Source organism: Mustela putorius, unplaced genomic scaffold (assembly GCF_011764305.1).
Source record: "Mustela putorius furo isolate JIRA1106 unplaced genomic scaffold, ASM1176430v1.1 tig00003909_pilon_pilon_pilon, whole genome shotgun sequence".
Taxonomy (NCBI): Eukaryota; Metazoa; Chordata; class Mammalia; order Carnivora; family Mustelidae; genus Mustela; species Mustela putorius.
Window position 1 is genome coordinate 5,782,451 of NW_025422057.1, and position 24,111 is coordinate 5,806,561.

At 45.9% G+C, this 24,111-nt stretch overlaps 1 protein-coding gene across 1 annotated transcript in view; it reads left to right on the forward strand.

Annotated features, from left to right (window-relative positions):
• ADAM12 (ADAM metallopeptidase domain 12) overlaps nt 1-24,111 on the forward strand; it is a 337,607-nt gene that overhangs the window by 37,500 nt on the left and 275,996 nt on the right. Inside the window, exon 2 of the mRNA XM_045068602.1 lies at nt 4,929-5,065. Within this exon, the coding sequence (XP_044924537.1) occupies nt 4,929-5,065 (137 nt within the window). The remainder of the gene's footprint in view (nt 1-4,928; nt 5,066-24,111) is intronic.

Here is a 24,111-nt window from a genome sequence, read left to right on the forward strand (position 1 = left end):
TTATGAGTTTCCAGAGCCTTGTCCCCAGATTGGTTTGTGGTTCATAATGGCTACCTCAATTTTTTTCCCCCCAGCTAGATTTTCAGAAGATTATTTATCTTAATCCTACTTCTAGTGCCTCAGATCGGTTCTCCTCTCTTAGGTCTGCGCAGGTGTTCATATTGGTTTCCCTTTAAAGCCAGAATTCCAGATGTGATGTGTAAGTTTTATCTTGAGTTTTTCTCTCATCAGAGTTTGCTTCCATAGTGGCCCACTGGGTAGCCTGAGTGGATACACACCAGTACTTAAGCCTGGCATTTTCTACTGATGGATGGACCATGGTCACATTCACACCATTAGTGTGGTTTGGTCAGATGAACCCTGTATAGAAGTTTGGGAAAGTGGATTCGAATATCCTAAACTAGTTCCATGCATTAAAGCTTCCTCTACCCTGTAAGAACTAGGAAGGGGGAGAATGTGCTTCCTGTTCTGCAGAAGGCAGAACCCCAGAGGTAGGCTTGGAGCAAGTAGATCAGGGGACTCAAGGCCAGCGCTGGGCCTTGTGGCTCCAAGGTGTCCATTGTTCACTGTCCCAGAACTCCACGTCGGTCTGTCTCTGTGCATAACTGATGCCCATCAATGGACATCATGTTGTTGTTCTTAGTAAGACAGGCAAAGGAGGGTTGGCCAGAGCAGGGATAGGCAGGACTTCCATGAGCAGCCAGGCTCTGGGGGGCTCTAATGGGGGGAATCCTACATCTCTTCAGGCAGGTGTCTTTATTAGTGGCTTTTCCAAGACTGTAAAGCCATTGCTGCAAAGATTCTTGCTTGCTTGCGGAATTGGGTCTTATACCTTCCCTGTTGGCTGGTCACAAGTCCAAAGGTAAAAAGCTCCGGCGAAGACAAAAGCAAAATAGACATACACATTTCCCATGGGAAAGTAAAGCTCATTATTATAGATGAAATCTTAATAGAAACCAAACTATCTAATATGGTTTTTTCCCCACTATAAGACTGAAGCAAACTGACCATTTTATCAAAATGGCAAGCAATGTATCTGGTTACCCAGCAGGAAAAAAAAAAAAAAAAAGCCAGAAGCTCCTTCCTAATATAAGTTATTCACATTTTTTTATTTAGGCAACTGAATTTTGTTGATTCCCAAATACTAGGAGAAACAAAATGTATGCAAACTGTATATTTTATAAGGTCGTATTTTTTCCCCTGGGCTTCTAAGGACTTAGATGTACACATCATTCAGGACCTGCTTTTATGGATTGTCAACAAGATCCTCCATAAAATACACTCTGATATCTCACAGCTGTGTATAATTTATTCTGTCTATCCATGCAGCACAAATGAAATTTTTATTTGCATCATCTAAAAGAAATACCAGTGTATAAATACATAAGCAGAGCTCATAAGAAACAGTCTCCTGACTACAGATACTGCTAGGGGTATTGTGCAATCAGTTAAAAAGCTGAGGGACAGCTTCATTATCCGTGTACGTAAATAATAAATACTGTATTTGGCAAACAGGGCAGTTACTCAGTTTCTTAAAAAGGTTGCACAACATTCTCCAAGTGCTGGCACAGTCTGCCTTGAAATTCTCCTTGGAATATTCAGAAATAAAGCCTCTTAGACAAAAAGAATTCAGCCAAAAAGGACTTCTTTTGGATTAAGATGATGGAATATGTAGGTGAAAAGGGGAGTGTTCAGTTCTTGGAACATTTTGCCTTCAGGAGAATAAATAACTCTAATTTTCTACTACCAAGAGTCTTGGAGGAAAAAGGTTCAGAGAACTAAGAACGTTCCTTGTCTTTGGTTTGTGCAGCTGCAGCCTGATTGTCATCTAGGAGGCCCCACAAAGGTTCTCCAGCTTCCCCCAAATCAAGGATATGAACTTGCTACCCCTCTCCCCTGATGGCAGAATCCTGCTAAGGATTCACCCAGGAGACCCGGACCTCTTAGTGCCATCTGCTTCCTTCTAAGACATGTGGCTTCTCAAGTGAGTTTAGTTGTATGTGAAGGTTGTTTTCCAATGTCTGAGGCTGAGTGAAGATCTCCTAGGTCTTTGAGAGCATGGCTGCAGTGCCCCTGGAAAGCCTCCTGTCTTCCCCGTGGCAGCTGAGTGGTGGGTGAGGCAGAGCTCCTGTTTTGGATTTTATAAGCCCTTGGACAACTGGATTTGTGGCTAACTGCTCAAGTGAATAATCCACTTGTGTTGGAAATTTAACTTCCAGAACTGCCAGGAACAGCTTAGAATCAAATTGGTTTGTTTTTGTAGAGAACATTTTTAAATGTTTGCAATCACTTTCTTAACAGTTTCACCCAACTTTTGAAAAGTGAAATACTGGCCAAGGTGACTCTTGGCCTGTGGTGTGGTTTTCATTGGTTTAGGGGAATGTTCAGAAGATCTCTAATTCTTATTCCATAATTACTGGTATTTCAAAGCCTTCTTGGTCCAATTCGAAGAACACACCTGCTCTCTGTTAAGATACACTCGGCTAATTGCTTTCCATAGTCTGGCTCTGCACGAGCTATATGGCTGGCTCAGCATGAACTTCTGGTAAATTCCACCATAGGAATCCCACTGAGAGTCCTGAGCAAGAGACTTGAGTCTTGGCGAGAATGATGCTGGTAAACCAGTGGACGCTGCTCTCTGCTTCACGCCTATTTTCTCTTGGCATCCCCACGCTCTGCCTCATTTTATGGAAGAGGAAAGCACTTGCTGTCCCTCTGCTGGCTCATTCTCCCTGTGGTTCTGTGTGGGACTGGCAGGTTCCCATCTTCACATCTGTGCTAATGGGCACCCCTCCCCCAACAAGTAGTGGTCTTTCCTGGCCTTTCCATCAAGAGTAGCCCTCCCCATGACTCTACTGTCACCTCGTTTTTCTTATTATCTTGTATTTAGAAAGTACTGCAGATTGACAGAAGCAGAACAAGGCTAACACTGAGCCCCCATAGCCCTGTTCTTTCATGGTCCTGACCGCCCTCCGAAATGGTCGCGCTAGTCCTCTTTCTGCCAATTCAAGAACGCAAGTCGTGAGGGCAGCTTTACCTGGGACCCTCTCTCAGATACACAGGATGGAGAGAACGGAGTCTTCTGGGGTTAAGCTGCATTTCCAAGATGAGGGTCCTGGCTGTGGAGGCAGAGGGGCTGTCTCCAGCCAGGTGACATGAGCGCACACTGACCCAAAGCAGAAAGGATGGGCTTTTTGAATGGAAGACATCAGAGTGCCCATCAGAAGGCAGACAGGGAATACATGGTTGTTGAATGAGTACGTGAAGGAGTGGACAAACAAGCAGGGGGAGAACAACTGGCTGAGAGACCCGCAGCTGACCCGCGGAAGAGCGGGAACAGGTGCTGGCCTGTGTCTCCCCCGAAGCCCCCACTGTAGTGATGGCGCACTACTGGGGAGCGCAATGAAGGCTGTGAAACCACGCCGGTGGTCAGGGCTCATCTAACCATGATCTCTGTGTGCCAGTGGCCACCCCCTCTGCAGCCAGGAGAAGGGCTTTGGCATCTTCCATTCAGATACCTAGTCTTCCCACTTCTATCAGGCCCTCCCCCAGTGTCCGCAGATGTCACGACCCACACGCATCCCTTCTGGTGACATGGCTAGAACCCTCATCACTCGAATGTGGGTTCATCCCAAAATGCTTAGCTAGTCCCAGGCCTGAGCCCCGCCCCCCACTCTCCTCTGCTTGTTCATGTGGCTCATGGTCCTTCCCCCCACAACGCTTTGCCCGGGCCCCTCGTGGCCAGTGGACCCACTCACCTCCTCTGCCATTGGCCATATCCCTAACTCTCTGCTCATCCCTGTTCCCGTGGTCCCTCAATAACTGGGAGTTTTAAATGCTTTGTGACCAGCTTGAGAATTTTCTGGAGCAGCTATGTCAGACAGTTAATACTCAAGGAGTAATCCTTTTGTAACCTGAACATAACGGCAGACTTCCACATCAAGAGTGATAAAATGGTGTGGATTTAAAAGTATTTGGGGAACTGTAAAATGTCTAGGATTAAAATTTCAATACCATTTGTGCCCAATAAATGTGAACTCCTTAGTAACTTAAAACTGTGCTATTATGACTCAGGTCTGAAAATTATGAGTCCTGGTTGAAGAAATGGGAATAACATGTGAGGGACTCTGCTCCCATCCTTGACCTCGAGGGACAGGCTCCGGTCATACCAAACAGCAGGAACGTGACCTCATAGGAGAGCAATCCCAGAGAAATTACCTGACTTGTTAGGAAAGCGATACACTGTCCAGAAGAGAAAAAAAGTTATACTTTCCATTAGGACTGTTTATGGAAATGGGGCTAAGTTGAACCTGTGTCGGGACATTAACTGGTTCGACAGGACCCCAAGAAACAAGATCATATAATAGTTTATTGAGTGACTTAATTTTTTTTTACATAAACCAGTCTAGTCAGTCTGAACTGGCCGATTAATTTTGTCTATAGAATCACTCAGTGAGGCATATAAAATTAGCCTCTGTAAGTACAGAGAGTAGAATTGGCATTGTGTTGAGCTGATTCACTGGGACTTAAGTAAATGGATTTAGTCTTAATACAGCTAAAGCCTTGAGATGTTTAAGAGAGAGCTGATTTAAAGCAAAGCATTAATTCATCATTTAAAAAGTTACCACTTGTGTGATTTTTGTTGCTTGTTGAGGACAGAATTATATACTTGGTCTTCCACATCACCCAGCACAAGCCATAGGACTTGAAGGGAAAAGTTAGCTTTTGTTTAAGTCACAGAATTCTTGGGTTGGATTGACAAGAGTATTCATCACTTCTAACCTTGACTGTGGCTTCATAGATAATGCTGTTTCTCTGGCTTCCTTGGCCTTCCAGATATTTTCACTGAGTCATTTAGGTCATACGTGTCTGATGCCAGAATCTTCCTGACAAGAATGAAGACCCGGGCTGTTTTCTTTTCGATGCAGCGCTGAGCCCGGGAAGCAAGTTAGCCCCCACCATGCAGCCGGCAGGAAGAAGGGGCCGCGGGGGAGCTTATGAAGTTGTCCGTGTTTCTCTCTTGAATGGAGATCTCTGGGACCCGATGGAGAGCGTCCACGCAAAGGTCAGTTGTTTCGTTTTCTGGACTTCTCGATGGCTCAAGTTTAAAAAATCACATTAACTGCATTCGTGATTTTCTGTACAAGTTTTGTTTTTATTTTAATGCTGACCTTTTTCTTCGAAAGTGAAATCTTGATTCTTAAGAAAATACATACCAGTTTTGATGTGACAGTCCTAATGAGGGGCCTCGCGTTATTTACACCTGTTGGAAGTTATTCGTGAGACACACACTGGGGCTAACATTTTCAGATACACATTTTCTCTGTGTGTTGTACTGGAGTGCTGGGTATTTTTCTGTTGCATCAATATTTTGGTTTTATTGATTGATAATTGGTGGAAATATTAATGTGATATTTAAGAAAGTCTGCCATGAGTTTTAACACAGTTTTGTGCTTTGTTTACTTTGATACATATTTGATTTGAACCTTCTATGATGTATAAGAATAACATAAAATAATTGCAATATTAGTGATTAAATTTAATACTTTAATGAGTTTTAGCTGCCAAATCTACATGACTTTCTTAAATTTCAGAACTTGTTGGAACAGTTGGAAAGTGATAAAAATCTATAGAAATATGAGCTCTTTGGAGAGATCATACAGATGGTTTTATCCTTGTGTTATATGGAACTATTTTTAGATTATTTTTCATAATAGAAAACAGATTTTTTTTTTTTAAAGAGCAGTTGAGATTGCAAAAATCCTCTGTAGCTTTCTGGAAGGGCAGCAATGGGCCACCTTTATGTGAGTAATGATAATATGATTTACATCATTATTTTCTAGAGACACTTTCAGTTGAAAGTGAGCATTCAGAATGGTTGGAGGTTTGGGGAAAGGATCCAAATGCTAAATCTGCACTTTTTGAATACTTGTGTTTCATGGAGACTGTTGCAAATTTAGCATACAAAGTATAAGTCACTCATGGTGGTACTGGTGGTGGTACCTGGAAGAAAGACTTAAGACCTTAAAGGATAGTCCATCATGTCCATAGAAATGATGTGATAGATGCAAAACAGAGAAGAATCCAATTTCAGAAAGTATATCTTCCAAATATTTATAGATGCTAATCAATGATACAAAAATATGGAAAAATCTGAAGTTTCTTGGGTAGTAGCAACAGTTATGGGAGCTTTCCCTGATAGGAGGGTTGACAAATTTAGTAAATGAAAGTCCAGCATGTCCCTTGAAACTCAGACTTCAGATAAAGGTGAAGCGGTATCTGGGAGATGGTTAATTATCAAAGTGCACATTTAACTGGTGTCCTGTGTTTTACTGGGCAACCCTACCCGGGAAGTGTATCAGAGAAACAACCAGATGAGGGTTCTTGGCATGCCCCTGGAATGGACCAGTTCAGGTGGGCTCTGGTTTCTGACCTCCAGCTTCAGCCTTCCTGCTTGCCAGCCATCTTGTAGACCACAAGAAGCATCTCACAGATATGTTTCTCGCCAAGCTTAAAACCTGATGACTATGAGTCACCAGCGCCGTCTTTATAGAAAACTTGGAAAACCGTTATTATCTGATGACTGTCTTAGCTCCTCTGGGATTTTGCCTCCCAGCTGGAACCATGCAGGTAGTAGGCACATACCTAGTACGCCAAAATAACTCCAGATTACTGATATTGCTTAAGGGAATGGGGACTTAGGTGATTTGGGGAACAGCATTTTGTCTTAATGCCATGGGGCTCATGACGTCAGCATGTCAACGTCTGTTAATGTGCTCGTACACGTGTGCCATAACCCTCCCGGAGGCAGATGCATTTGCCTGTCGTGAGAATAGGGATTCTGGCTAGTGATGTGTATGTGTGTGAGTCTTGTTTTCAAATTGAAGAGTCAACATTTTAATTTTAAACTACTTTAATGGGTATATCCTCAAGTATGCCTTACATTAATGACTATTTTTCCTACACAACTGTGCCTGCTGTATTTTAGAATACAGTTTTAGATATACTTTCTTGATTTTCTGCTCTACTATTTTATTCTTTGCTCTCCTATATGTTTCTGGTCAACCAGTCTTTTAAGAGTTTGATTTACTTTTGGGGAAGGCCCAGGCATCTTTCTTTTTAGAAAGTGCCCCCAAAACATTTTAGTGAGCACGCAGGAGTAGAACCATAGCAATGGCATGACTGGAAATTGCTGGAGTGCTGGTCAACCTGACTGAGCTGATTCAGGCAAAAGTACTGTCTCATGGTCTTGGATGCCTGGGTGGCTCAGTTGGTTAAACAACTGCCTTCAGCTCAGGTCATAATCCCAGAGTCCTTGGATCAAGTTCCGCATCGGGCTTCCAGCTCCATGGAGCATCTGCTTCTCCCTCTGACCTTCTCCCTTCTCATGCTCTCTCTCACTCTCCCTCTCTCTCTCAAATAAATTAAATCTTAAAAAAAAAAAATAAGTACTGTCACACTGTCACATAGTCTCTCCCTCTCTCTCGTTCTCTCTCTCTCTCCCACTCTGTGATTGTAATATATCTGGATGACGTATTATTAGGCCCTTTACAAACCAAGTTTCAAGCCTTCATTGTCGCCGATGATTTACTTGAAAGAATAGGGGATGGGAAAGCATGTCCTTACAGCTTCCAGGATTTTGCTTGTTTGTTTGCTGTTGTTTTGGTCTAGAACCTGAGGATAAGCTTATCTGCCTTTCTTCCCCCTTTCGTCCCTGTAAGAAGGAAAAGAAACAATGACTATAAAAATCCATTAGGAACTAAAACTCACCTACACAAGTATAAGGTGATATTGCAAGTTTAAAGTGTTTCAGGGACCCCCTCTCCAGTTTCATGTCTTGAAAAAACTCAGCCCTGGACCCAGACCCAGGGAAGACATGTCAGGACATGACTCGATCAGGAGATGATCTCTGCTGAGCCCAGCCTTTGAATGCTCCTGGAAATTTCCAACTTCCAGCTTCCTCCCAGGAGAATGAATGTATAGAAACAGTGTGCGAAATGGAAAGTAAAAAGGCAGCTGGATGAGAACATGAAACCAAAGCTTCCCTTAGCGTATTGTGGGTCTCAAATATCAAATATCAGACAGCACGTAGTTAAAATGGCAGAAGTAGATGCCCTGCAGGCATCGGAAGAAGCCCCACATTTCCTTCAAAGGACCATCAGCTTCAGCTTTTCCAAGGGGACTTGTCATGGGGTTCCCCACCCAGCGCTCCCTCGCTCTGCATTCCCACCCCCAGTAGCAACCTCTTCTCCCGGCACTCCGTCACAACAAAGGCCCTTGCCAAAGTCATAGGCAGCCTCCCAGCTTGCGAGGCCAGCCCGTGCCCTTCACCCCTTATCCCACTTACCTTCACACGGATTCACTCTCCTTTGAAATTCTCGCTTCCTCTGGCTCCTCAGACCCTGTTCTCTCTTGTTTCTCCTCATATGTTTTTGATTCTTGCTTTTCATTCCTCTTTTTTGGCTTTGTCTCTGAAATGTTGGTTTCCACTGAGTTTCTTCGGATGGAAGGCTCCCTCTGGCCGTGTCATTCACTTCTGTGGCCTCACCGTCCTCCAGAGCAGTGGGCGGTGGGGGGGCTGCTCCCAGGAATGACTATAGCGACACCAGCCACCATACCTGAGCTCCTGCCATGGGGAAAGTACCCCGCCAGGCACCTTTCATGCGGTGATCTCACCATCTGTCCTCCAACATACGTGGACTTAAAATCCACATCACTCACTGCGCTTTGATTTCTGAGACGCGCTCCTGCTTTCCGGGGGATTTCTGGCACCTCCAGCTGAAAGGTCCCAATTATTTTAAATGCGTTCCACTCCAAAGTGGACCCAGCCCCCTGTCCATCTCCTCTACTTTACTTAATAGCTCCTAGGAGATAAAATGGTCAGCCCCCTTCCCCCCTCAGATCATGAGGTTGAAGACGTCGTGAGGTCGAGTCCACCAGCCGGGTATGTCTAACACATGACCCTGTCCCACCATGCCTCTTTAGGCCTTCTAGCCTCTAGATATTCTACAAATGTAAGCAGGGCCGTTTGTCTAAGACAGATCTAGTCCGTTGCTTTCCTGCTTCCTAGCCGTCGTGTCTGACTTCAAAGCTGGGCTCCTTGTGTGATACTCAGGATACTGTATAGGCTGGGATGTCCTGATCTGGAAGGTCCCGCTTCTGTCTCCCAGCCACTGAGCTCATCCTGGTCCACTTACTGCCCAGTGACACCGTGTTCTTTACTGCTCTGTGCTGCGTGCCTGACACCTGAAGCCCCAGCTTAGATGGTACCATCTGTTGCGAAGCGCATCTTGAGCTCCCCCAGACAGCTCGGTCCTTCCTGTGTCTTTGTCCTCGTGGTCACACGCATCTCCCTGATGTGCAATCATGCCGGGCACACAGTTGACTCGTGCAGCTGGAGCCTGGTCACACGGCGCCGACAGATGCTGCAGACACAGGGCTGCATCCGCCCGACACCCCCAACCTCCCCCCCGAGCAGCAGGGGTGGGCGTGGGGGGCAGCTGCATCGGCCACTCCCTCAGGTCGGTCCACCTCTTGCCGGACAGGCTGCTTACGGCCTGAGAGCAATGCTCTCCGACTACCGTAACTTTTAGATGTTGCTGACCTCCCTTTAGCAACTACAGCGGCTTTTAAATCTCGTAGAAGTCTTTTATAGTTTAGTACAATGTTACATTTTTCACTTTTGTGGTTACTAATGTCTTACCTGGAATAACTGCCCACATTGCCTCCCCGTTCCGGGAGGGATGACCAGCCCTCTACAGAATGACTTTCCCCTTCTCTAAAAGATTATTCTGGTAATTGTAGGGTTGCTGCAGGCCAGCCCGTGTTGTCTGCTTCTTGGTTGAGTGAGCTCAATGGTTGGCCTTCCCGACTTATGGAACATGGAGCTTACATTAGCTTACAAGCTGACCCATAGTGCGTCCTCTTAAGAATATAATTATTAAAATACCGACTGTGAGGTTTTTCCTAAGAAACAGCTTCTTGGGACGCCTGGGTGGCTCAGTGGGTTAAGCAGCTGCCTTCGGCTCAGGTCATGATCCCGGCGTCCTGGGATCGAGTCCCGCATCGAGTCCCGGGCTCCTTGCTCCGTGGGGAGCCTGCTTCTCCCTCTGCCTCTGCCTGCCACTCTGTCTGCCTGTGCTCGCTCTCGCTCTCTCTCTCTGACTAAATAAATTAAAAAAAAAAAAGAAGAAAAGAAAAGAAACGGCTTCTTTCTAGACTGTACGGTCTCCTAGGAAGTCCTGTTTCCCCAGCCCCCAACCACTTAGCTCCCACTGGCCCCCCAGCCTCATGCCTTGCTTGACGGTCCCTCTGCAGCTACGTGGGCACATAGGCTGCTCCTGCTTCGGCCTCACACAACCCAGCCAGCCAAGACCATGCCCACCCTTCTGGGAGAGCAGGACCAGAGAGGGAAGAGCTGCCCACCCCCCCCCCCGGATCTTTGGGACCCAACTGCCTTCAAAAATCAGTGCTGAGTATAGCAGAAGGAGAAAGGTGTTGGAACTCGCCAAAATGGACTCAGACTCCTGCACCACCTCTGCCTTGCTGTGTACTGTGGGTCTGGGGACGGGCCGTGGTGGAGCCTGGTTCCTCGTCTGTGAAGGAGGTGGTAGTGGTCGCCTCGCTGCCTGACATCACACCCTCAGCACGCTCCGTAGTGTGTCAGCCTCTTGTCCTTTCTCTTAACTTACTCTGGACCTTCTGGCAGGGTTTCTAAGCTCGGCACTGCTGCCCAAGGCTGGCTCTCTCTGTGCTGTGTGTACAGTCAGGGGGCCGTCCTGTGTGATGGGGGCTGCTTGGCAACCCTGCCCTCTGCCCACCAGATGCGAGTAGGGCCCTCCCCAATATCTTGTCAACTCCATATGTCCCCAGAGAGGGGGAGGGGGGAACTTGACCCTGAAGAGCCATTGCCCCAGGGGAAAGACCAGAAAGGCTCCGTAGGGTCCCTGAGAACCTTGCCTTGACTTTGGGTGGAGCCAGACCGGAGGCTGGTAAACCTTCTCTGCCCAGAGCTCAGCTGGGCTTCATCACTTTGGGCCCAGCGCTGCCTGCCTTGGCCGCACAGCTCTGGCCCTTGTGGCCTAAGGGCAGCCACAGACAATACCCAAACAACGGGGCATGGCCATGTTCTAATAAAATGTATCTATGGGCGTCAACATTTGAATTTAATAGAATTTTCATGTGTCATGAAATAAGCTTTTATTTTTTTTAAATCATTTAAAGATGTCAAACCATTCTCAGCTCACAGGCGGGGTGCCGGACGTAGCCCGAGAGCAGGCTGTAGTTTGCTGCCCCTGAACTAGATGTCAGTACTGTAGAGACACCCCGCACCCGGGATGCCCCCCCCCCCGCCATGCGCAGGTGGAAGCCAGCGTGGGGCAGTGCCCAAGTAGGAACCAGAGGTGGCCACTTCGGCCACTGAGCCCAGGGCCATCACATTCTGAAGTCTTCAGCTCTTTCCGTAGTGCCGTGCTGCTTCCCAGGAAAATCTTTAGCTTTTCTGCCCTTGTGCATGTATCAGGACGGGCTCAGAAATCTGGACTGCAGAGGCATGGGCTGGAGGGCAGGCGTGCTGTCCCCGTCTTGCCGCCAAAGCAGTTCTTTCTTAAGCAAGATGTGAGTGCCTCTCCCATCCCTCCACGGCCTTTCTGTTCTGTCCACCTCTTTGGCCAACAGATGAGAAAGACAACACAAGCCAAGGTATTGTGCTGGGTTCAGCTGTGACCCCCGCTTTGGGACCGTGTCTCCCCATCTAGGAGGGGCTCTGGGGCCACATCTCCACGTGGCTCACCACTAACTCTTTGATTGCTTGGGACTTCTTAGTGAGGCCCTAATGCCATATATTTTAAAATTGGCTAGTGAATTAGGTCTCCCCACGGTTTCTGCAGCTCTGTCCCCATGCTCCTGCCCCACCAGGCCTCTAGCATCATCTTGGAACTGGGACTTTTAAAAATATATTGTAATGTCCCCAATAGCCAAACTATGAAAAGAACCTAGATATCCATCAACAGATGAATGGACAAAGAAGATGTGAGATATATATATATATGTGTGTGTGTGTGTGTGTGTGTGTATCTATATACAACTGTGTGTATATACACACACACACACACACACACACACACACAGTGGAATACTATGGAGCCATCAAAAGAAATGAAATCTTGCCATTTGCGACGACATGGATGGAACTAGAGGGTATTATGCTTAGCGAAATAAGTCAATTGGAGAAAGAAAGTTATCATATGATCTCCCTGATATGAGGAAGTGGAGTTGCTACATGGGGGGCGCTTGGGGGGGTAGGAAAAGAATAAATGAAACAAGATGGGATCAGGAGGGAGACAAACCATAAGAGACTCTCAGTCTCACAAAACAAACTGAGGGTTGCCGGGGGGAGGGGTGTAGGGAGAGGGGGGGTGGGGTTATGGACATTGGGGAGGGTGTGTGCTATGGTGAGTGCTGTGAAGCGTGTAAACCTGGTAATTCACAGACCTGTACCTCTGGGGCTAATAATACATTATATGTTTATAAAAAAATTATTAAAAAAAGAAAAAAGTGCCATGAGAGGGTTTTTCTCTGAGCTTATTTCAAAACAAAAGACATGGGAGAATATATACCAGCTTTTCTGGAAATGAAGCCATTTTAGAACAGAATAAAAATAAATAAATCTGAAATAGTTAATCATCTAGTAGCTAAATAAATAAACTTTTCCAAAAAGAAAAAAATATATATATTGTAAAATAACAAATGTAGGTAATGCCAGATCGAGTGGTTTGCAGTGTTTAAACAGAGTTATAATTTTTTCTTCTTTTTAATACTTAGGAGAGTCTCTCCACGTTTGACTGAGAAGGAGAGCATATAGTTGCTTGATAGTAGGAGAAAAGGAATCTAATGAATTCTGTTTTCAATTTCCCAAGCATTCATCTAAGCACAAGTGAGCACTTGCTGCATTTCAGGTCCTAGGTCAAGTTCCTATGGCACAGGATAGGTGAGCCTCCATCTACCCTGGAGAAGCTCACAGTTTAGTGAACTAATGATTGTAATAAATTTAAATAAGCACTTCATAAGAGACCTGTGTTTTTTAAAATAAGTGACTTTGGAGTCGTTTTTGATTTACTGATACATTGCAAAGATAGTAGAGAGCCTCATACACCTGACACTCAGCTTTCCCAGTTACTTTCATTTACAATAAAACAAACATATATATGGCACATTTGTAACAGTTAATGATACATGGTTTTTTTATATTTTAACCTGAACTTTTTCACTAAAAGAAAAAGGTTTGGGGAGTTGGGAATATTTCAAAGAATATAAAATTTCTGGAAAGCCGAATGATTTTTAAATCTTGGTTCAGAGGAAAAGAGCATACCTTCCCGAGAGAAACATAGTATGTATCAATGTTGCATTTAATAATTTCACATCCTGTGAAGGCCAGGGAAGCCCTCACCTATGCATTTACTCTGGAATTTCTCACAAGTCAACAACATAACCAGTGAGATGGGTTCCTTCCCTGTTGTTTAATAAACAGTCATGTTGGTGATGATGCTTCATTCAACCAGAGCTCAAAGTTCAGATTTTTTAAAAATTCTGTTTTTCCTCAAAAAGTGAGAAATCTTTTAAAATCTATGACAAGAGTTCCTGCAGCCAAGTATGTAAAATCATGTTAAAAACAGTTAAAAACTATAGGGTAAAGCCTGTGTAGAGCGCTTGTGTGCGATTTTCCTCCTGTATTGATTTAACATGTTCCAGACCCCCCCCCATTTCCTTGCACACTTCCTTATAAGCATAAGGTGTGTGTTTTTGAGCAGTGTACACAAGTATCTTATAGCCATGTTTTCATTATTGCCTGCCTTAAAAGAAATTTAACTTTAATTAATTTTAGTTAAATTTAAATTACTTTAAATTATATTTCTCTTTAGGGAGAAATTAAATACTAAGAAATAAGATTTGTTAGCTAGAGTTAAGCTCCAGAGGAATACAAATCATTGTAATATCTAAGAATTTTCAACCCCTCCCCAAGTACCACTTTTTGCCCCGTTAAGGTCACTATCCACTTCCTGAGAATGCATGACGGGCACCAGATGTAAACGGGCAGAAGGAAATGTCTATCTTCCAGGACTACATGTATGCGCAGAAATCTGCCTGCGGGAGATTTGGGGCAAGTATGAAGAAAAGTTGATTTCTCCCTCTCTCAAAGTCTGTTCTTACTAGATATTTTAAAGGATGTATTTTATGTGAGAACAGTTTGAGATTTACAGAAAAGTTGTAAAGCTAGTATGGAGTTCCCTTACACCTCACACAATGTCTCCCCTGTTGCTGACTTCTATTATGCTGCCTTTGTTGCCATTAGGGAACCAATGTTGGTACATTATAACTAACCAAAGTCCATACCTTATTTCCATTTTCTTAGTTTTTACCTAATATCTTTTTTCGAAGATCCCACCCCGAATCCCACATTACATGTAGTCATCATATCTTGCTACTTGGTTCTGACAATTTCTTCGACTCTACATTTTTGACAATATTGATGACATTGAGAAGTACTCATGAAGGATTTTGTGAAACGTTCCTCATTTGAGATTTGTCTGATATTTTTCTCATGATTGAGCTGAATTTACCTGTGTTGTGGAGAAGACCGCAGAGGTAAAGTACCATACTTGTTACACCATAGCAAGTACTATCAGCAGAACTCATCACTGTTGATGTTGACCTTGATCGTCTGGCTGAGGTCATGTTGGCCAGGTTTATCTCCTTTCCATCTGTGTTCTTGGGAAGGAAGTCATGGTGTACATCTCATGCTCAAAAGAGTCATGCTCTACCCCCTAGAGGATGAAGCAGCTACGTAAAATATAATTCTTTTGCAAGTAAGATTTTATCTACTCTCCCTCTGTACTTATTTATTCAATTAATTATCCATATCAGGATGGACTCATGGATATTTATGTTTTGGGTTGTTATCCAATACTATTTTTTAGTTTTACTATTATTTACTATTTACTATAAATTTTACTATTACTATAAATTTACTATTATTTAGTTTTGAAAGATTTTATTTATATTTTAGAGGGTAAGAACATGAGAGAGAGCATGAGAAGGGGGGAAAGGGGCAGAGGGAGAAGCAGACTCCCCACTGATTAGGGAGTCCGATGCGGGGCTCGATCCCAGGACCATGAGAAAATGACCTGAGCCAAAAACAGATGCTTAACTGAGCCAGGCAGGCACCCGCCCCTCAGTACTATTTTTTTTATGTTATTTAAATCGGCCACTTGGAACTCTTTCAGTTGGCTTTGTGTCCCTTTGACATACCCCCATGACGTGTATATAATCATTTCCTTACTTTCTGTCACTACAAGAAGCACCAGGTCCATTTTGTATATTTCCTGCCCCAGCCCTAAAATCAGCCATTTCTCTGGGGAACCTGTTTTCCTGGAGGTTGGTGTTAGACATCAAGATCTGAGTGCTAGCTGGGCTCACCAGCACTGCAACGATACTTCTGGGTCTCCTCAGGTGACAGAGTAAGGAAATATATGTATGTGTTCTTACCAGATTTGAGAGAAACAAACTTCAAATGCTGGTTCATGGCTGAGATACACTGTACATTTTCAAACAGTATTTTTTTAAAAAGAATTTATTTATTTGACACAGAGAGATCATAAGTAGGCAGAGAGGCAGGCAGAGAGAGAGAGAGGAGGAAGCAGGCTCTCTGCTGAGCAGAGAGCCCGATGCGGGACTCGATCCCAGGACCCTGAGATCACAACCTGAGCTGAAGGCAGCGGCTTAACCCACTGAGCCACCCAGGCGCCCTCAAACAGTATTTTTAATTCTAAAAATTCTAGGAAGAGAAAATATACCAGGAATTTGACTTTTTTATGGCTATACCTCAGGCAAATATGAAGAATGGCAATTTTCTGTAACCTAAATCAGTTCTTGAGAATCAAACCTAATCATTAAGTTCCTTTCCCTAAAATGTTATTTTAAAAAATTAATACCCAACTTTCCAGCGCTTGACCTAACTCTGGCTTTTCAGATTCCCTGAGTTGATCCGTACCTCCAGGCTGCCTTTCTGCTAATTACTGGAAATTAATCTGACCTTTTTCCTAAAAGTGGCACGCAAAAAGATTTTATTCAGCTGGTATAACCATTTTCCTACACAATTTTTACTCACTGAAGGTACTAAGGGTCTTTTGCTTGAACCTACTCATTTTCCGAGCATGTAATTTAAAGACATGGTCATAAACCCAAAACAGAGTTGGTGAGAGCAGAGAACTAATGAGACTAGGGTCGCACATTATGTCTCTGTTAGGATTCCCCGTTCCCACAGGAGCCATTAATTTGGCTCAGTTCCCTTCCTTGACATGTCTGAGCCCCATAGCATCCCACAGGGGGACACCCCTGAACGTATGAGGGAAGACAGCCCAAATTCGGAAACATGTCACATGCACTCTTCCCCCTCACTGCTGGCTTAGCAGTTTCTATATGCCAGTGACATAGTTCACATCCGTGTTTCCCAAACATCAGTCACCCAGGGTCCCCAGGGAAGATTTCAGCCTAATTATAGAAGCAGCTACACTTAATAGTTTATATGTGCTTGACATACTGATTTTTGCTCCAACACATAAAAGGAATATAAATGATGGAAACAAAATATGCTGTTTCCCTCTCTAAACGCATCTGTCATTGGGGAAGACGTTATATCATTTGGAATCAGCCCAAGACCTTTCAGGGTTTCTTTCTTTTTTCCATCCAATAGATGATCATTGAGTTGCTTACCAGGGATGCTCTGGACAGCTGTGCAAATTAATCCCTGCATCCCTTGGAGGGCAGGGTCAGTTGGATCCCCAGATGAGCTGTGACACTGTGCTCAGCCGTTGGGGGGGAGCTGGGGTGCCCCAGCCAGGACCAAGCGCTGTCCGGTAGAGCTCCATCTACGACTGGCGACATATCACTTTCCAGTGGAAAAGTTTCACTGACTCAACAAGACCCTCCTTTTCTTCTGACTTCTTTCCGCATGCTCATTTAAGCAGCCAGCAGTTACCGTGAGCCCTTCATGTTCCAGGCCCTGTGCTGGATGCTAGACATACTTTGCCCTTTTTAGAAAAATGCATAAAACCCAGCAATTTCCTTCCAGAACGACTTTGAAGCTTGCTCAGACAGAGCTCTAGGGAATGGCAGCTCCTGCCGTCCCAACAGCAGGAAGAGCCGAGAGCCCACGAGGGGCAGAGAATTCTAACGTGGGCTCTTTTGAAATCCGGTCCCTCCTTTTACAGCTGGAAACAAGACCACTGGGCATGTAATCTCTGGTGGTGCCTATTCAGCTAACAGGAATGTGTTTGCCAGATTCTTGCTGGTCTCAGTGTCTTCAGTGGGATCCGTGGGAAGGCGTCAGATCCTGGGTAGTTGGCAAGGGAGGAATTCCGGGCCTGTGGACCGCCTGGCCCCCCAGCCTCAGTCAGGGGACAAGGGACCCTTCGCAGGGCCATCTGCAGTGAGAGCCGCGCCAGTGCAGTCCCAGAGCCGAGTATTTCCAGCCTGTGTTTCACTGGCGGGTCCCGGGCCTGGTCTGCCTCAGTCTGGAAGCGTCTCTGGGAAGGCAGCTGCTGCAGGAAATGCCTGCATGGGTAGAACGCAAAGCAGGTGTCCCCCCCCCATCCCACCCCCGACGGCCTCTGACGCCCAAGGCTTCCGATCTCTGTCCCACGGACTGCGGCCCCCCAGCTAGGCCGAGAAGAGGCCATCAGGCAGGAAGGGCAGCAGCAGCATCCTGAAGTCGGAGGCAGAAATGTCGAGTGCGTTTTTGTCTGGGCCTAACGGACAGCAGCACCGAGCTGTTCTGGCCCCGGCCAGGTTCGCTGGGGGAGAGCCGGCCAGAGCAGTTGGCAGGTGGGGAAATGAGTTGGAGAGGCTTTAAAGAGCTTTTCCTATAAAATAAATGTCCAGAAGCCGTGGAAATGTATGTCTTTAGTTAAGTAAATACGCCTGAAGACAACACATGGACATTTTTCAGTGAAACGTTACCAGTTACAACTGCCTGTGTTTGCAGATTCCAGGAATCAGAGCGCACGCAGAACTGGCCTCTTACACCCATTAGCCTTGGGGGCACCTCCTCTCAAGAAACTCCTACGGCCGTGACAGCAAATTAATGTAGCTGTTTTATTTGAAGCAGCTGAGGCTGGAGAGCCCGCCGTTGGGTTTCCTGGCTGGCGTTTTGAATCCGACGGGAAGAAACGGGAAGGGATGAGTTCTAGCTCCTCTGCAACCGAGGCGGCCCGTTGGAACCCTCCCCGCCTTGGTGTCCTCATGTGCGAAGGGTCCTAGCTGAGATCTGGAGCCACATTCTGCCCTGTCCGCGCCCGGGGTGGCAAGTTGTAGTGTTGTCGGCTCGTGTTCACAGGGGACAAACACCTATGACGGCTAAGGCACTCTTAGGATTGGAGCTTTCTGGTAGAGCAAGGCCTTGAATATCACGCTAAAGGGTTAGAATTCCATTCCAAAGGCAGTGGAAAGCCACGGAAGGTTCTGAGAAGTGACATTTGTGGCAGTGGTTTTAGAAGCAATTTGAGATGGAGCATCCATTTTAGGAAGGGAAGTGGTGGCAGGGCGGTAGATGGATTATGTTAGGGATGGAATGTGGGTGTCAGGCCTGTGAAGAGACCCCAGCAGGAGCTGGTGAGGCCTCTTGTTTTCTGCAGACCCCTCTCCAGCACTGAAGTCATCAAAGCGGACTGCTCACAGAGGGTCAGGCCTGCACACCACTTCCTTTCTCTGTGACCTTTGGCAAGTTACACAACCTCTCTGAACCTCTGCTTCCCCATTAAAAAAGGGAACCCCAAAAAAGTACCTGTTTCAGAGGGCTGTTGCTAAGATGGTGTTTAAGTGTACAGAACATGCTGAGAATCACTGTTTATTACTGTTGTTACTCACACTCCCTGGGCCACAAAGCATTTCTCAGAAACCCTGTTTTTAACGGTGTCTTAGTGGATCCTTCCCTCTCTGGCCCCTCAGAGACACGCTTACTGCGCAGAATCGCAGAATGAGTCTTTCTTCAGCAAGTCTGGCCAGGTCTTAGAACTGTTTAAAAACCATCAATGATTCCCAATTTCTCTCAGAATAAGACCCAGACCTTGAACATGGGGCCTGTGCACCCTTCAGTGAACTAAACGCCCTCCGCCTCCCTCCTGCTGTGCCTCCCCCATGCCTCCTCTCCATCCCGCAGAGGCTCAGTCCCACTGCGGCTCTGCATGCGCTTTCTCCGTGCTCCTACCTTCCCTGGCTTCCCTCTCCCTCACCCTCCACATCCTGTCTCCGTTTTCCTGGGTTCACCCCGGAAGTCACCTTCCGTGGTTGGCATTAGAAACTGGATGTTTGTTTTCCCCCCAAATTTGCGTGTTGGAGCCCTAACCTCCAAGGTGATGGCATTTGGAGGTGGAGCCTTAGGGAGGTGGTTGAGGTTAGATGAGCTCCTGAGGGTGGGCCCCCAGGATGGGAGCAGAGTCTTTATAAGAGGAAGAGACCAGCGTTCTCTTTCTACCGCACGAGAAGGCGGTGATAGTGTGACGGTCTGCCAGGAGGAGAGCCCTCACCAGGACCCAGCCACACTGGCACCTTCAACCTGGACTTCCAGCCTCTGGAACTGTGGGGTACTCTGTGTGTTGTTCAAGCACTCCTGGCTCTAAGCAGACCAGGCAGAGGTTTTCCCAAACTGCTCACATATACCACCCCTCGTCAACATCTGGTTAGCTGCCAGGTAGCCAGTCATTACCTCCACAGTGCTGCAGTGGACCACCCAGTCAGTACCTCCAGTGTGGGCCATGCTGCCCGAGCACCTCGTTCAGTACTTCCAGCATGGCGCATGTTACCCAAGCACCCAGTCAGTACCTCTATCACGGCGGGTGTGATCCACACAGAACAGTTGATTTTCTTCTTGGTTTCTTAAGGAAGCTGCAGTCTTGAAGGGCAAATACCATGAAATGCTCACCTCAGTATCTTCAGAGTCAGTTGGTACTTGATACATAGGAGGTTCCCAAAGATGTCTGAGTTGATATTTATAATAATCCCTCATTTTTTCAGTTATTTCATTTCATTTACTTTTATCTTGGCTTTTGTTTTGGTCTAGTGCTTTTTCATTCAATTTTGATGAATGCTACAAAAAACTTAAAAAAAAATCACTTTCATAAATAGTTTCACAATCAAACATTTCCCTCAGGTACTTGCATTTCAAATTATTGAAAATGTTACTATAAACAGTGGGCTCTTGGGCAGATCTTCTTTCCCAGAGATATATATGTCATATCTTTTGATCAACTTGGGTGTGTCCCAGTTTGTAAGTAGACAGTGCTCCCAGTTTGTCCAGAATGAAGAGGGGAAACTTTCACTGTGCAGCCCCACTGAGGTGCAGCTCTAAGCAGAAGCCAGACTTTGGCCTGCAGCACCAGAGCTTGTCCGCGCTCTACCCTCTCTGCATCAGCACTTCCTTGAGAACACTCACCTGCCACCACATCCTGCCCTCACACCACCCTCACCTGCTTCCTGCTGTGCCTCACATGGGACATCGGACTGGCTTTCCCTCCATACTGCGGGGACTTCTGTTCCCACCCTCCTTCCAGGCTTGGCTCCTTCCCCACCTGTACCTCCTTGAAAGGCCCCAAGGCAATGTCACAAATGCAGCCCCTCTGTTGGGAGCTGCTTAGGACAGTGTTGGTGGTCTCATCTGCCACACTTCCTTCTCCTCTGGAATTCTGTCCAGAAGAGCTCTAGGAAACCTCCTGCCCGTTCCTGACTTCCATCTCTGAGTCCCTTCATTGCCCTTCTGATCAATGCTGGAAGAGACTTTCCTCAATTCTGCCTCAAAACCACCTCCTTAGGGAAGCCTTCCCTGGCCATCTCATTTAGGCAGGTACCGACTCTGTTGGTTACCACAATTCTTCTCTGTTTCTTTTACACTCTGCCTCACCATTTTATTTATCTGCTTGTATGTTTGTCTCCCCAACTGGACTATCTATTACAAGAGGATGGAGACATATCTCTCTTGCTCACCACTATTCCCCAGAGTCTAGCACAGCAGTTTGTGTGGTAAATATCAGTGGTCTCTGGGTGGGTAGGTGAGGGATGTGGGGTGGATGGCTGCAGGGTGAATGGATGGGGCAAGGCCCAACCCCTTGAAGCAGATGCTACTGATGAGGCCTCTGTGTTCTCTGCTTCCCTTTTGTGTGTTTTTTGGGGGCATTTGGCTATTTTTTATAAGATCTTAATGTCCTCCTATTTCTGGGATGGGAGACATTGCCCAGTTAGCATATTTTTGAATTTTCTAAGTTGAGTTTCCTAAACTGGTTTTCCGATGGCCCATTTCTTATATTATCCTGAATCCTCCTCCCAGATGAGTCAAGGTTAGTCTGTGCCACCAACAGAATAAGGCAGTAGAGACAGCATACGACTTTACACCTTTCACCTTGGTCTCATGGTTCTCTCACTTTGGAGGGAGCCAGCTCCCAAGATCTGAAAGTATTTAAGCCATCCTGTGGAGAGGGCCATGTGGAGAGTTGAGTTGTCTGGTTGACAGGCTGCACCAACTGCCGGGTATGTGAGTGCGCCATCTTGCCTGTGGTTCACCATCTTGCCGCGGGTCCTCCGGTCTCAGACCAGCCCTCAGGTGGTAGCAGCCTTTGCTGACGTCTGACTGCACCCTCGTGAGACACTCCAGGATAGAGCCCCTCAGCTAACCTGAGCCAAGTTCCTACCCGCAGAAACTATAAGCAAAATGGTAAGCTAAAATGCTGTCTTCAGTTGAACGAAAGTGGTTGCCTCCCACATAAAACAGAGGCAAGTAACTAACAAAATGCCAGCTAAAAGTAAAGGAAAGAAGGCAACACGAAGTCCAAAGACTTGACTCCAAGTGCCTGTTCCCCGACAGTGCCTCTCCACACAGGGGCACGTATGTGTGTGAACGCGGCCTGCAATGACGGGGCATAGTTCACAGTCTGTCGGAAACTAAGCTGTACTGATCTCAGGGTTGATGAAACTCTTGTCTGCTTGGCGAAGAGAGGGAAGTCACTTGTTGCTGAAGCAGGAAAAAGGCTAGAGTAACAAACAAACCAAGTGTTTAAGGAAGACAGCCACAATCTTGATCTCATGTTTGGCTTATGTTTTAGTTTTAATTACAAAGAATTCAGAATTAGAACCTAAGAAGAGGTTTCTGCCTGTTTGTGTTTTCTTCCTTCTTGAGGGCCTTACCACAGGCACGCCTCCTCCCTGAAGCCTTCCCTGACCACCCAGGCTCCACTGACCCAAGAGTCTCTGGATCCCTCAACTATGTGGTCAAGACCACCCAGCTGCACATAGTACTTCTCCTTTTAGTTTTTGTGTGTTGAGGAAAGACAATGACCTAAATTCAACCACATTCATCCAGAGGCACAGCCACGCTCTAACATCAGGAGTTGTGATCCTGGGGGTGGGAGAGGTGGGGGAACAGATCTATCCAACGACATGGGGTCCCCCAGTTGGTGTTCCCACTGCAGGTTTCTCAAATCTTCTCTCGTTTCTTCTTCTTATGGTCATAAGTGCACTGCTAGTGTCTTACCTCTGGCATCATGCTATTTTTAAATTAGCATTTTTGGAGAATGGGTTTAGGAGGAGTTAATTGTCCTCTCCACATCTCCTCCTCCAGATACACTTTTGCATTCATTCAGGAAACACGGATGGAGTGTGTAGAGTTGCCCCATAAACACAGGATGCCCACTGAAATTTGAATTTCAGATAAGGAACCAATAGCTTTTGAGTAAAAAGTATATCCCATGCAGTATTTGAATTTGCAACCCAAGTTTAACTAGATTTTATTTTTCTCTTTCTTCCTAAATCTGGTAACCCTAATTGTCTACTCTATTCCAGACTGTGTGACATAAAGATGAATAAATATAACCCCTGCCCCCCAGGAGTTGTCAGCCCAGTCTAAGAGACAAACACCTGTGTAGAGAAAGCACTTCCTAGAGGCGTGTTGGAACCACACCCAGCACGGGCACAGCAGGAAGGGCCCCACACCCAGTGCAGGTTGGGATCTCAGTATTTCAAGGGCCTAGTTCAGAGGAGGCTTCCTGGAGGTTTTATCTTGCACTGACCCTCAGTGTGGACTGCCACCCCTTAAAGGCAGGAGCCTCATCTTTTTAGGATCCACTATACACCGTACACAGTAGATGCTGGGCTAAATCATAGTAGTTTTCCTTTTGTCGCCCACAGTTTTATATTTTTGTCCCTTCTCACCAAACAGGTAATTCAGTTCTTGATAAATTTCCTGGGCATGTGCTACTTTGCATCATAGCCTTACACATTTATTTAGAGAGTCTGTTTTTAATAGCTTCCTTTTGAAAACAAGCATCCCAAGTGGTGATTTACAATGGAAGACAATTTCATGGCATTTATATATTTTTGGAGTTAAGCCCCTAGCTTCTGCCTTTCTACCCCTGCTTTATCCACCAGTCACCTCAAAGGCAGCTGATGGCTCCTAGGGTCTACTTTTTTACCGTGGATTTGATGGGTAACTATTGCAGCTTGTGTTCCACCCTACCACTTGCCTGGAACAGCTTTTGGCAAGGTCAGCAATAACCTTGGTGAATTCCTTGCCCTCCCCTCAGTGGGATTTTCAAGTTCTGGGTATTTGTCGTTGGTGATGTCTTTCTCATTTACCTGCTGCCCCTGATTTCCTGGTCCAGGTTTTCCCCAATTCTCCTCCTACTTCCCTGACTCTTACTCACCATCCCCCATTCCTATACTCCCCCACCAACCTTCTAAATCTAGCGAACTCATAAGGTTTTGTCTTCTACCTACTTCCTCTTATGGCATTCTCTCTCTAGACCCCTTCACCCCCTCAAGGGTTGCTACCCTCACCTCGATAAACATGACAAAATCCTCACCACCAGCCCTGATGTTTTGCAAGATTCAGGTCCATATTTACAACTGTCTTAGATCATTTTGGTGTGGACGTTATACCATTCTCTCCAGCTGCTAGTCCTTAAAAGTGTTTTTCTGTGCTTTTCTTTGAAAGCTGAATGGCTTATTCAAGTTCATATTTGGTTTGTGACACGACCAGTTCCTGAGCATGGATTCCCACCTCGTGTAATACAG